We start from the raw sequence: 12,936 nt of genomic DNA, 5'->3' as shown, positions 1-12,936 counted from the left end.
GTGTGTGTGTGTGTGTGTGTGTGTGTGTGCGCGCTCACGTGTGTGTGTGTGTGTGTGTGTGTGCGCTCGCGTGCGTGCACGCGCGACGTGATCACCCCGGCCAGACGCCCTGCGGGGTTTCGTCCTAATGTGTCCTGGACGGAGCCTGGCTCTGAGCCCGCGTGCCTCTCCCAGCCCCGTCTTGTCCCCAACCCCTCGCGCCCGCACCCTTCCAGCCCCCGGTGGCTGGTTTCCCGCCACACGGGCTGCAGCTCAGGTCCCGCGTGCCAGCGTCTTCGGAAAATGGGCGGAGGCCCTGGAGGACGCGTTCTTGCTTTGCTGACCAAAGACAGGCCTGAAGAGGCCCCGGGGGCAAAGAAACTCTCGCCCGCTCCCTCCTGCCCCTCTCCTGTGGGCCAAGTGACCCTCCACCTCACCAGCCCTCCCCCACCTCCCCCACCCTGCCCCTACCATCCTTCCATCAGCCCCCCACATCCCTCTCACCCCCCATCATCCCTCCTACACCCCCTCCCCCTCCCCTCCCCTCCCTCCCGGCTCCTAACACCTTCCCTCCTCCCTCTGCCAAAGGAAGGAGCTGAGCACTCTGGCTTCCCCGTTTGTGCCCAAATCCCTCCCCCCTTCTCCCCTCCCCCTTGCAGCCTGGTTCCCTGCCCCCCTGTCCCGGTTCCCAGCAAGCCGGGTGCCAAACCCTGTAGATCTTCAGTCGTGTCTCATGGGACCCAGACCCTCCTTCACACTGGGGTTCCCTGCCTTTCCCTGCCTGGCTGTCTCCTGGGCGCGGGACCTCTGCCCCAGGTGCCCCACGCTTTCCACGTGGCCCAACACTGTAGTCACAGCTGATTCAGACCTGCCTTGCCAGGCCCCCTTCCTGCCGGACAGTCCCCTCCGTGATCAGCCACCCACCCCCTCTGAGGTTCCCCCTCCCCCTTAACGTCCCTCCCCAGGCGCCCTTCGCGGGCCCGCCACCTTCTATGCACCCACCTGGCCTTCTCCCTCACTCTTCTGCAGTTCCTTCAAGGCTGGGTTCCGGGAGACCCCCACCATGCCCTTCTGCTCCCCCCCCCCACCATGCCCTTCTGCTCCCCCCCCCATAGAGCCCATAACTCCCTTCCGCCCCCACGTTGAGTCCCTGGCTTTGTCCTGCCCTGACCACCGGGAAATGAGAACACTCTACCTCCTGCCTTGTCTCTCCCACCCCCAAGGAGCTTCCCCGTGTCTGGGCTCACGTGATACAGGCGGGACACCGGGGACCCGGGAATACACACTGAGGTTGTATTTATTTAACAGATACCCCTGGAGCACCTACTCTGTGCCCACCATTGCCCGAAGCAGCTTATGTGTCTTAACTCAGCCCCCTGTGCAACCCCATGAGGTGGTACTGTTATTATCCCCATTGTACAGAGTAGGAAATTGAGGCACAGAGAAGTTGAGGCACTGGCCTGCGGTCACACAGTGGGTAGGTCGTCTGGGACTAAGGCTTTGCCTGAGGGATTCTAAGAGGCCCAATTCAGCCAGGCTTTGAAGGGTGAGTCCTCATCTTTCCCACAGGGTGGGGAGGGCGCAAGACTATGCCCAGGTTCACTACTGGAGCCTGGAGTGGGGGGAGTTGTATATTTAACTGATGGCCTCCTTAGAGGTATGGGTGTATCCCATCCTAGAGTTATCCTTTCAAAGACCAGCGTGAGTGGGTAGCTCTTCCAGGGTTGAAGGCGGACGTTTTCGCCATCGCTAAAGTAAATCCTGGGCCAGTCTGCTGCTCACCCGCTGTGTAACCTTGGCCATACCTCTGACCTCTCTGAGCCTCGGTTTACTCATCAGGGCAATGGGGACTTTGACAGTAGAGTGAAATGAGCCAGGACCTAATGTGGATTCGTGCCTATGCTTGGCAGATTGTAAGTACTCAATAAATGACAGTCCCCTTCTCCCCCACTCCCCGGTCATGACAGAGTCTGGAATGAGTTCTTGCTGGGCTGCACTGAGCTCAGTTCTCCCAGACGGAGGCGGGTTTTGGATGGTGGGTAGGAAATTCCATCCTGACCCCCGGCCTCAGGGGCCCTCTAGTGGAAAGTGTGGGGATTGCCCGGAGATCCGGGCTCCTGCACGTGACCCCGCTGGGAGAAGGGCCACCTGAGTGGGAGCAGACCCGCTCCTGCCTGTGGGGACCCCCCAGCCTGACGGGGCACAGACAAGGACCCAGACCACCGTGAGACAGGCAGTGCGGGGACCCTCGTTCCTGTTTGGGACTGAGTGCCGCTGGCCGAGTGCCCCAAAAGTTAACCTTCGCGTCCCCATCCTGAAGACCCACCCATCCAGCTGCCCTTCCTAGGTTTGGTCCAGTACGGCGGCCAGCCTACCCCTCCAGGGTTCCAGCGTGTGACCTGGCCCCTCGGAGCCTCAGTTTCCCCACCTGGATTGACCGGCTCTGTCTCCCCTGCACCCAGATTTATCGGCCTGCCCCTGAGCCGGTGGCTGGGTGTGCGAGATCAGGCCAGGAGGCCAGCAAAGTCAAATGCCACTCTGGAGAAATACTTCCTCACAGAGGGGTGTAAACCCAAGGAGGTGAGAGCCCCCTGACGCCCCCCCCCCCCCATCGGCCTGCACGGCTGCCTTGCGGATGGGGCCCCAGGGGTTGGGATGACGCCCAGTCGTCAACAGGGAAAGCCCAGTGCCCCTCTCCCCACCCCACCAGCCATCCCAGCTGCCCAGTGGGCACATCCTGGGACGGAGGTGGGGAGACCAGGTCTCTGCTGAGCTGGTGAGGAACAGAAGGCTGGACTGCTCTGGGGGTGGGGGAGACCAGAGCAGGCCTGTGACCTCCCCTGTGCCCATCCGGTGGGTGTGGCTCAGGGCCTTGGGATTCTTCCTCCCTTGTCCACCTCCCTCTGAAGGTAGGGGTGGGAGGCAAGGTCTCAACTGCCTCCCTGGGGTGGGGATAAGACCTGAGTGTTCCAGGAAAACCTCTAGGAGGGGGCTGCCCCAGCCCCGTCAGCCACCTGCCTGTCCTGTGAGCAGGACTGCTTTTTATATGGCCTTTTTGGGGGGACCCCACGCTGTGAATCCCCCTACTCCCCGCGTGCATAGGTAGACAGGCCCACAGGCAAGGCCTGGGGCAGCAGGGGAAGGGGGGGGGACGCAGCTGGGTCTCACCTGTCCTGGGACAGGGGCAGGAGGGCCACCTCTGTGACCCCTGTCGCCCCTCCCCAGCCCCAGATGGCCTTCCTCGCTGCCCAGTGTGGCCTCACGCTGCAACAGACCCGGCGCTGGTTCCGGAGACGCCGGAACCAAGACCGGCCCTGCCTGAGCAAGAAGTTCTGTGAGGCCAGGTAAGCCCGGGGTGGGGCTGCGGGGGGAGGGGGGGGCTGGGGTGCCGGCGAGGGGTCTGCTCCCCTGGCGGCTGCCTCATGGGCTCCCTCGCCATCTGCAGCTGGAGGTTTGTCTTCTACCTGTGCTCCTTCTTCGGTGGCCTCTCCGTCCTCTACCACGTGAGTGCACCTGCCCTTTTCCCTGCCCCCCCCACCCCCATCGATCCCACAAGCACTTGCTGTGCCCAGGGCCTGGGCTGGGGGCCGTGGAGGGGTTCGGGCAGAGGAGGGAAGTGCGCAAAGGCACAGAGAAGGGGAGAGGGCTGGGAGGGGTCCTGGCAGATCACTCAGGTGCCTGCTGAGGACATGCTGTGCGCGGGGAGCCGGGGGTGTGCAGCCGACAACCCTCGGTCTAGAGTGAGAGCAGCCCAGGGGAGGGCGCACCTGGGGAGTAGAGGGCTGGGCTCTGACCTTTGGGCAGCTTCAGACTCCCGGGTCCCTGCAGGAGTCATGGCTGTGGACACCGGTGATGTGCTGGGACAATTACCCAGATCAGGTGAGTGGTGGGCGGGGCTCCCAGGCCGGTGGGAGGGCGGGGGTGGTCAGAGCCCCTGTAGCCACAGGGGGGGAGCCAAACCTGGACATCACACGACACCCCTGAGGGCCACAGTATTTCCGCCTCCCCTGTGGAGTGGGCAGGGGCCAGAAGCCAGGAACCCTGGAGCAGGAGCCGCCACAGACCCCCTGCCCTTGACCGCCCCCACCTTCCCCAGTCATTTGGATCCAGAGGTCCTGGTTTTGAGCGAACGGGGAGGCCCCTGCCCCATGGGAGCCTCGACTCCCCACGGCTAACCTTGCCCCGCCCCGCCGCAGCCCCTGAAACCGGGCCTGTACTATTGGTACCTCCTGGAGCTGAGTTTCTACATCTCACTGCTGATCACGCTGCACTTGGATGTCAAGCGCAAGGTGAGGCCCAGAATCTGACTGGGCAGTGATGCCCTGGGGGAGTTGTGACCCAGTCTCCAACCGGAGGGATGGCCTCACCCCACACCCGGAAACCCCCTGGTGGCCTCAGGCCGGAGGCCCAGAGTCCACGAGGTACAGATGCTCCCAGCCCGGTGGGGGGGGGGGCCCTGCCACCCAACCTCCTCCCTGCTGTGACCCACCATCTCCCGCAGGATTTCAAGGAGCAGGTGGCACACCACTTCGTGACCATCACCCTGATCGTCTTCTCCTACAGCGCAAACCTGCTGCGCATCGGCTCTCTGGTGCTGCTGCTGCACGACGCCTCGGACTACCTCCTGGAGGTGGGCCTGGCCCCGCCCCGCCCTCGCCCCGCCCTCGCCCCGCCTTCCTGGGAGATGAGGCCACGCCCCATGAGGCCACGCCCCCTCCTGGCTTCCTGGGACCTGAAGCTCCTCACGCTCCCAGAAACACACACTTTACCTTTCTTTTTACATTTTTTTTTTATTAAAAAAATTTTTTTTAATGTTTATTTTTGAGACAGAATGCGAGTGGGTTAGGGGCAGAGAGGGAGGGAGACACAGAATCCAAAGCAGGCTCCAGGCTCTGAGCTGTCAGCACAAAGTCTCGAGCTGTGAGATCGTGACCTGAGCCAAAGTCGGATGCATAACCGACTGAGCCACCCAGGCGCCCCAATTTTTTTTTATTTTTAAATTTACATCCAAGTTAGTTAGCATATGGTGCAACAATAATTTCAGGAGTAGATTCCTTAGTACCCATTTAGCCCGTCCCCCTCCCACAACCCCTCCAGTAACCCTCTGTTTGTTCTCCATATTTAAGAGTCTCTTACCTTTTGTCCCCCTCCGTGTTTTTATATTATTTTTGCTTCCCTTCCCTTGTATTCATCTGTTCTGTGTCTTAAAGTCCTCATATGAGTGAGGTCCTATATTTGTCTTTCTCTAATTTCGCTTAGCATAATACCCTCTAGTTCCATCCATGTAGTTGCAAATGGCAAGATTTCATTCTTCTTGATTGTCGAGTAATACTCCATTGTATGTATATACCACATGTTCTCTATCCATTCATCTGTCAATGGACATATGGGCTCTTTCCATACTTTGGCGATTGTTGATAGCACATGTTGGGTTGCATGTGCCCCTTCAAAACAGCACACCTGTATCCCCTGGACAGATGCCTAGTAGTGCAAGTGCTGGGTCCTAGGGTAGTTCTACTTTTAATTTTTTGAGGAACCTCCAGACTGTTTTCCAGAGTGGCTGCACCAGCTTGCGTTCCCACCAACAATGCAAAAGAGATCTCTCTTTCCGCATCCTCTCAACATCTGTTGTTGCCTGAGTTGTTCATGTTAGCCATTCTGATGGGTGTGAGGTGGTATCTCATTGTGGTTTTGATTTGTATTTCCCTGATGACGAGTGATGTTGAGCGTTTTTTCATGTGTTGGTTGGCCATCTGGATGTCTTCTTTGGAGAAGTGTCTATTCATGTCTTTTGCCCATTTCTTCACTGGATTATTTGTTTTCGGGGTGTTGAGTTTGATAAGTTCTTTATAGATTTTGGATCTAACTCTTTATCTGCTATGTCGTTTGCAAATATCTTCTCCCATTCCGTCGGTTGCCTTTTAGTTTTGCTGATTGTTTCCTTCACTGTGCAGAAGCTTTTTATTTTGATGAGGTCATCAAAATAGTAGTTCATTTTTGCTTTTGTTTCCCTTGCCTCCGGAGACGTGTTGACTAAGAAGTTGCTGTGGTGAGGTCAAAGATGTTTTTGCCTGCTTTCTCCTCGAGAATTTTGATGGCTTCCTGTCTTAGATTTAGGTCTTTCATCCATCTTGAGTTTACTTTTGGATATGGTGTAAGAAAGTGGTCCAGGTTCATTTTTCCACATGCTGTTGTCCAGTTTTCCCATCACCACTTGCTGAAGAGACTGTCTTTATTCCATTGGATATTCTTTCCTGCTTTGTCAAAGGCTAGTCGGCCATACATTTGTGGGTCCATTTCTGGGTTCTCTGTTGTGTCCCATGGATCTGAGTGTCTGTTTTTGTGCCAGTACCATACTGTGTTGATGATTACAGCTTTATAATACATCTTGAAGTCCGGGATTGTGGTGCCTCCAGCTTTGGTTTTCTTTTTCTGGATTGCTTTGGCTATTCGGGGTCTTTTCTGGTTCCATACACATTTTAGGATTGTCCTAGCTCTGAAGAATGCTGGTGTTATTTTGATAGGTGTTGCATTGAGTATGTAGATTGCTTTGGGTAGTATTGACATTTTAACAATATTTGTTCTTCCTATCCAGGAGCATGGAATATTTTTCCATTTTTTTGTGTCGTCTTCAATTTCTTTCATAACCTTTCTATAGTTTTCAGTGTGTAGCTTTTTCACCTCTTTGGTTAGATTTATTCCTGGGTATTTTACAGTTTTTGTGCAATGGTAAATGGGATCAATTCCTTGATTTCTCTTTCTGTTGCTTCATTATTGGTGTATAGGAATGCAACCGATTTCTGTGCATTGATTTTATATCCTGCGACTTTGCTGAACTCATGGGTCAGTTCTAGCAGTTTTTTGGTGGAATCTTTTGGGTTTTCCATATAGAGTATCACGTCATCTGCAAAGAGTGAAAGTTTGACCTCCTCCTGGCCAATTTGGATGCCTTTTATTTCTTTGTGCTGTCTGATTGCTGAGGCTAAGACTTCCGATACTATGTTGAATAACAGTGGCGAGAGTGGACATCCCTGTCTTGTTCCTGACCTTAGGGGGAAAGCTCTCAGTTTTTCCCCATTGAGGGTGATATTAGCAGTTGTTCTCTCATATATGGCTTTTATGATCTCGAGGTATGATCCTTCTATCCCCACCTTCTTGAGGGTTTTTATGAAGAAAGATGCCGTATTTTGTCAAATTCTTTCTCTGCATCTATTGAGAGGATCATGTGGTTCTTGCCCTTTCTTTGATTGATGTGATGAATCACATTGATTGTTTTGTGGATATTGAACCAGCCCTGCATCCCAGGTATAATTACTGCTTGGTCGTGGTGAATAATTCTTTGAATGTATTGTTGGATTCGGTTGGCCAGTATCTTGAGGATTTTTGCATCCATGTTCATCAGGGAAACTGGTCTATAGTTCTCCTTTTTAGTGGGGTCTCTGTCTGGTTTTGGAATCAAGGTAATGCTGGCCTCATAGAAAGAGTTTGGAAGTTCTCCTTCCATTTTTATTTTTTGGAACAGCTTCAAGAGAATAGGTGTTTAACTCTTCCTTAAATGTTTGGTAGAATTCCTCTGGAAAGCCATCTGGCCCTGGACTCTGTTTTTTGGGGAGATTTTTGATTACTAATTCGATTTCCTTACTGGCTATGGGTCTGTTCAAATTTTCTATTTCTTCCTGTTTCCGTTTTGGTAGTGTATATGTTTCTAGGAATTTCCCCATTTCTTCCAGGTTGCCCATTTTATTGGCGTATAATTGCTCATAATATTCTCCTATTATTTTTTTATTTCTGCTGTGTTGGTTGCGCTCTCTCCTCTTTCATTCTTGATTTTATTTATTTGGGTCCTTTCCTTTTTGATCAAACTGGCTAGGGGTTTATCAGTTTTGTTAATTCTTTCCAAGAACCAGCTCCTAGTTTCATTGATCTGTTCTAATGTTTGTTTGTTTGTTTGTTTGTTTTTTGATAGCATTGATTTCCGCTCTAACCTTTATTATTTCCTGTCTTCTGCTGGTTTGGGGTTTTATTTGCTGTTCTTTTTCCAGTTCTTTAAGGTGTTAAGGTTAGCTTGTGTATCTGAGACCTTCCTTCCTTCTTTAGGAAGGCCTGGATTTCTATATACTTCCCTCTTATGACCACCTTTGCTGCGTCCCAGAGGTTTTGGGCTGGTTCTGGGCATTTTCATTGGCTTCCGTGTTTTTAAGTTCCTCTTTAACTTTTCGGTTAGCCCATTCATTCTGTAGTAGGATGGTCTTTAATCTCCAAGTATTTGTTATCTTTCCACATTTTCTCTTGTGGTTGATTTTGAGTTTCATACCATTGTGGTCTGAAAATATGCACGGCATGATCTCAATCTTTTTGTACTTGTTGAGGGCTGATCTGTGTCCCAGTATGTGGTCTATTCTGGAGAACGTTCCGTGTGCGCTGGAGAAGAATGTATATTCTGCTGCTCTAGGATGAAACGTTCTGAGTATATCTGTTAAGTCCCTCTGGTCCAGTGTGTCATTCAAAGCCTTTGTTTCCTTGTTGTTGGTTTTTTGATTAAATGATCTGTCCATTGCTGTAAGTGGGGTGTTGAAGCCCCCCACTATTATGGTATTATTATCAATGAGTTTTATGTTTGTGATTAATTGATTTATATATCTGGGTGTTCCACATTTGGCACATAAATGTCTACAATTGTTATGTATTCTTGGTGGATAGACCCCTTAATTATGATATAATGCCCTTCTTCATCTTTTGTTACAGTCTTTAAAGTCTAGATTGTCTAAGTATGGCTACTCCGGCTTTCTTTTGGCGACCGTTAGCATGATAGATGGTTCTCCGTCCCCTTACTTTCAATCTGAAGGTGTCTTTAGGTCTAAAGTGGGTCTCTTGTAAACAGCATATAGATGGATCTTGTTTTCTTATCCATTCTGTTACCCTCTGTCTTGTGATTGGATCACTGAGTCCATTGACGTTTAGAGCGAGTACTGAAAGATATGAATCTGTTGCCATCGTGTTGCCTGCAGAGTTAGTCTTTGTTGCTTTTGGTCCTTTTTTTTTTCTCTCGTCTTTTCTCCCCTCAGAGGCCCCCTTAAAATTTCTTGCAGGGCTAGTTTAGTGGTTGCAAACTCCCTTAGTTTTTGTTTGTCTGGGAAACTCTCTGTCTCCTCCTATTTTTGAATGACAGCCTTGCTGGATAAAGGATTCTTGGCTGCACCCACTTTAGCTTTCTAGATGGCTCCTGGAGAGGAGGCCCCGCCCTTTCCCCTCCCCACCTACTTCCCCTGTGCCCACCATTGTGGTGGCACCATTGTGCCCCCCCCGTGCCTGAGTCCGATTCTCTCCGTTGCCCCCCTCCCAGGCCTGTAAGATATTCAATTACACGCGTTGGCGGAAAGCATGCGATACCCTCTTCATCGTCTTCTCCTTGGTCTTCTTCTACACTCGCCTCGTGCTCTTCCCTACGCAGTGAGTCTGCCCTCGTGCCGGCTGAGGAGAGGGGAGTGCCTGAGATCCAGGCCTGCCTCACCCTCGGTTCCCTCACCCAGGAAGCTGGGGGTGTTGGCCTGGAGGCTTTCAGGGGAGGGCCAGGAACGGTGTCCCTGGGACTGGACGCAGCATATGCAAAGGCCCCGTGGCAGGAGAGACAGAAAACTGGGCGCGGTCATTCTCGCATGTGCCCAGAACATGGAGTAGGGGGCAGGGTTGGGCACGTGCTCACTAAAGTCTCCCCAGTCTATTTGCTGAGCCTCTCCTGGCAGAGGGAACAACACGAAGATCGCTGCTCACGTGGAGCTGACACTGGGGGTGGGCAGGGGAATAGAAGAAATAAAGCAAACAGGTAAAATGCAAAGCCTGAGGGAGTGATGTGCTAAAGAGAAAATGAGGTCAGGGAGGCACAGGAAGTGTATAGGTAGCTGGTCACTGACGAGATTCGGAGAGACTGGAGGGAGAGAAGCACACTGATCGTAGGGGAAGACTGGTCCAGGCACGGCATGTGCAAAGGCCCTAGGGCAGGACCAGGCCTGGTGTGTTGGAGGCACAGCGAGGAGACCCGTGTGGCTGGAGCTGAGTGAACAAGGGAGGAGGGGACAGGGCAGGTGGCACAGGATCTTGGGGGTCACGGGGAGGACTTGGGCTTTTACCCCAATGAGCAGAGAGCCCTGGAGGGCTGCGGGTGGGAGAGGGACAGACCTGACTCAGGCTCACAGGCGCCCCCTGGCAGCTGCTGGGGACCGGCCGGTGGGAGACCTGAGCAGCAGCTGGGGGGCGCCTGGAGGGTGCGGTGCAGGTGACAGAGGGGTGGGCCCGGGGTCCCCCGAGGGTCGTAAAACGGGAATGAGCTCAGAGCTGTTGCTTGAGGAGCAGGAGCTGAGCTTTGGGTGGGCCGGTTCGAGGGACCTGTGGGGTCCCCGGAAGTGTCCTGGAGGAGGCAGCGGGTGCACCAGCCTGGGGCTCCAGAGAGAGAGAGCTCCCCGTCCGGAGTCTGCAGCTCGTGGGCCTGAATGGCCGGCGGGCAAGCTGTGCGTTCTCACAGCTTAACGCAACCGGGCGAGAAGGGGCACTTAAATGCCCGGAGGGCCTAGGTATTACTCGGGGGGGCAGTGGGGAGCCACGGAAGGTTCTGGAGCCAAGAAGGTCGCCCGAGACCTGGTGAAGCCCCACCTCTCCCCCCTCCTCACCTGCCGCAGGATCCTCTACACCACATACTACGAGTCCATTGCCAGCTCGGGCCCCTTCTTCGGCTACTACTTCTTCAACGGCCTTCTCATGATGCTGCAGCTGCTGCACGTGTTCTGGTCCTGCCTCATCCTCCGCATGATCTACAGCTTTACGAAGAAAGGCCAGGTAGGGCCGGGCAGGGGGGCGGCTCGCGGGCGCCTCCCCGGAGCCCCGCCCTCACGCCCCGCCCCGCCCCGCCTCCCCCCAGATGGAGAAGGACGTCCGCAGCGACGTGGAGGAGGCCGACTCGAGCGATGCGGACGTGGCCCGGGAGTCCCTGCCGCTGAAGAACGGGGCGGCCCCCACCGACGGTCCTCGGAGCCGGGCGGCCGGGCGGCTGGCCAACGGGCACGCGCCAGCCACATAGCCAGCCGAAGACCGGCCTCGCGGGCCTGCTCCCGGGGCCCTGTGGCTTGGATTTGCGGGGCGGCAGGACCGGAGGCCCCGGGGCGGCTCTGGAGACAGGGAGGGACCTCCCGCAGGGGCAGGGGCAGGGCTGATGATCTGTCTCCAGCCCCCTCTCTCTGCCCACCCTTCCCTTCCCTTCCCTTGGGCAACTGGACAGAGCTGGGGAGGGCGGGCGGTAGCCCGCCGGAGCCACCTCCAGGCTGAAAGGGGTCCAATAAAACTTGAACGGAGCCAAGTTCTCTGAGCGCGCTTGTGTCCGTGTTCCAGTTCCTCATCCATCCCCGGAGGCCCCAAGGGGACTCTAATTACAGACCGTACCGATGAGACCCTCTGGGCCACCCCAAGACACACGCCCACCCCCAGGGGACTCCGCAAGCGGGCAGGGAGACCCCCTTCCCCCCCCCCCCCCCCCCGCCAGGCGACTCAATCCCTGGTACCCAGCCCTGTAGGTAAGCCATCACCTTCCAGCACCGCGCAGCCTTCGGCCAACTCCACCCCCAGCTTACAGGTGGGAAGGTACGAGGCCCACACAAGTCAGAGGCGGGGCAGAGGGCAGGCTCTTTCGGTCTCCACAGCCCCTGCTCAACACTGGCAGGCTCCCTGGAGACGGTGAGATAGGGCCCAGGGGGAGAGTTCCTGTGGGACAAGCCAAGGGAGTGTCCATCCACAGCTCTAGAAATCCCGGCCACAAGGCCCCAGGCAGGCCCAGAGGGGCTGCCTCCAGGGGCGGGGAGGGGGAGGGCTGGCAGGGTTGGAGGCCGCAGGATGGGCAAACCAGGCCCTCCGACGGGTGGGGGAAGGGGTACAGATCTGGTCAAGCTGCTCTGCACAGGGGAGGAGGGAGGCGCTGCTGTGTCTCCTCTAGGAGACTCTCCCCTCTCCCCTCCCCCTGCCCCCAGAGGGACCGGAAGGGCCAGGAGCACAGAGGAGAACAGCCGTCCAGGAGGAGGGAGAAGCAGCGGGGTGAGCGAGTTGGGGGGATGGGAAGACGGGAAGATCTGGAGGGGAGAGGGAGGCAAGAACAAGGAGGGAAGCAGGGGCTACGGGATGGGACCATGAAAGAGGAAATGGTAAAGACAAGCCGTGTCAATTTCACCTCCTGCTTTTCAAACATCTGGGAAGAGAGCTGATCCGGAGGAGGAGGGAGGAAGAGGACCAGCAGGTGGCCCACAGGAAGGGTGCAAATGGCCTTGACGCAAGGGAAGACACGTTCAAGTTCAGGCTCAATCTCAGCCTACACCAGGGGCAAAGGAAAAAACTACAATGAATTCCTTTCTCACCAGCTCTCCCGGCACAATGTCAGCATCCTCTGTTGTGATTTGCAGGGAAAATGGACCGGTCCCAGTGCGCCCCTTGTGGAGGGGAATCTGGCAGGAATTAGAAGTACAAATGCCTTTCCTCTCTATCCCTAGAGACACCCCCAGAGGTTCCTAGTACACTTACAGATCGGTAAGAAAGGACAACCAATCTGAAAACAAAAAATAGGACCAGAAGACATGGACGTTTATAGCAAAGAAAACACTCAAGGCCAAGACTCAGTCTCATTAATAATAATCAAGGACTTAACAAAGCAAGACTAGACTAGCAGATACAATCTAAGACCCATTCCATTGGCTAAAAAAAAATAAACAGGACAAAGAAAGCATGAGAGAGGATGGGGATCAAGAATCTGATCTATTACAGCGGGAGCATAAATTAGCACAATTGTTCTGGAACACCATTCACCATCTTGTAAAATCGTTAATCATTCTACAAAGTTCAAAAGCAACACAAACAAACAGTGTACTATTTAGGCATGAACATCAATCTGGTATAACTGTTTCTTTAGTAAACAGCATACAAAGT

The 12,936-nt window shown here is 54.6% G+C and overlaps 1 protein-coding gene across 4 annotated transcripts in view; it reads left to right on the top strand.

Annotated features, from left to right (window-relative positions):
* The window catches only part of CERS4 (ceramide synthase 4), a 35,103-nt gene extending 23,777 nt beyond the window's left edge, over positions 1-11,326 (top strand). For 2 of the 4 annotated variants that reach the window (XM_047095370.1, XM_047095371.1), the window contains exons 3-11: positions 2,442-2,559; positions 3,205-3,323; positions 3,425-3,482; positions 3,808-3,858; positions 4,176-4,268; positions 4,481-4,609; positions 9,323-9,429; positions 10,653-10,809; positions 10,892-11,326. In XM_047095370.1, coding sequence (XP_046951326.1) covers positions 2,442-2,559; positions 3,205-3,323; positions 3,425-3,482; positions 3,808-3,858; positions 4,176-4,268; positions 4,481-4,609; positions 9,323-9,429; positions 10,653-10,809; positions 10,892-11,050 — 991 coding nt within the window. In that variant the 3' untranslated portion in view covers positions 11,051-11,326. Of the gene's footprint in view, positions 1-1,818; positions 1,893-2,441; positions 2,560-3,204; positions 3,324-3,424; positions 3,483-3,807; positions 3,859-4,175; positions 4,269-4,480; positions 4,610-9,322; positions 9,430-10,652; positions 10,810-10,891 lie in introns of all 4 variants that reach the window. The other 2 variants (XM_047095372.1, XM_047095373.1) reach the window with 2 other exon arrangements.
* Positions 11,327-12,936: the final 1,610 nt, after the last annotated feature.

Source organism: Lynx rufus, unplaced genomic scaffold (genome assembly GCF_022079265.1).
Source record: "Lynx rufus isolate CCGP_SWC_20201006 ecotype Redwood Valley unplaced genomic scaffold, mLynRuf1.p SCAF_4, whole genome shotgun sequence".
Taxonomy (NCBI): Eukaryota; Metazoa; Chordata; class Mammalia; order Carnivora; family Felidae; genus Lynx; species Lynx rufus.
This window is presented reverse-complemented; position numbering and strand designations above follow the sequence as displayed.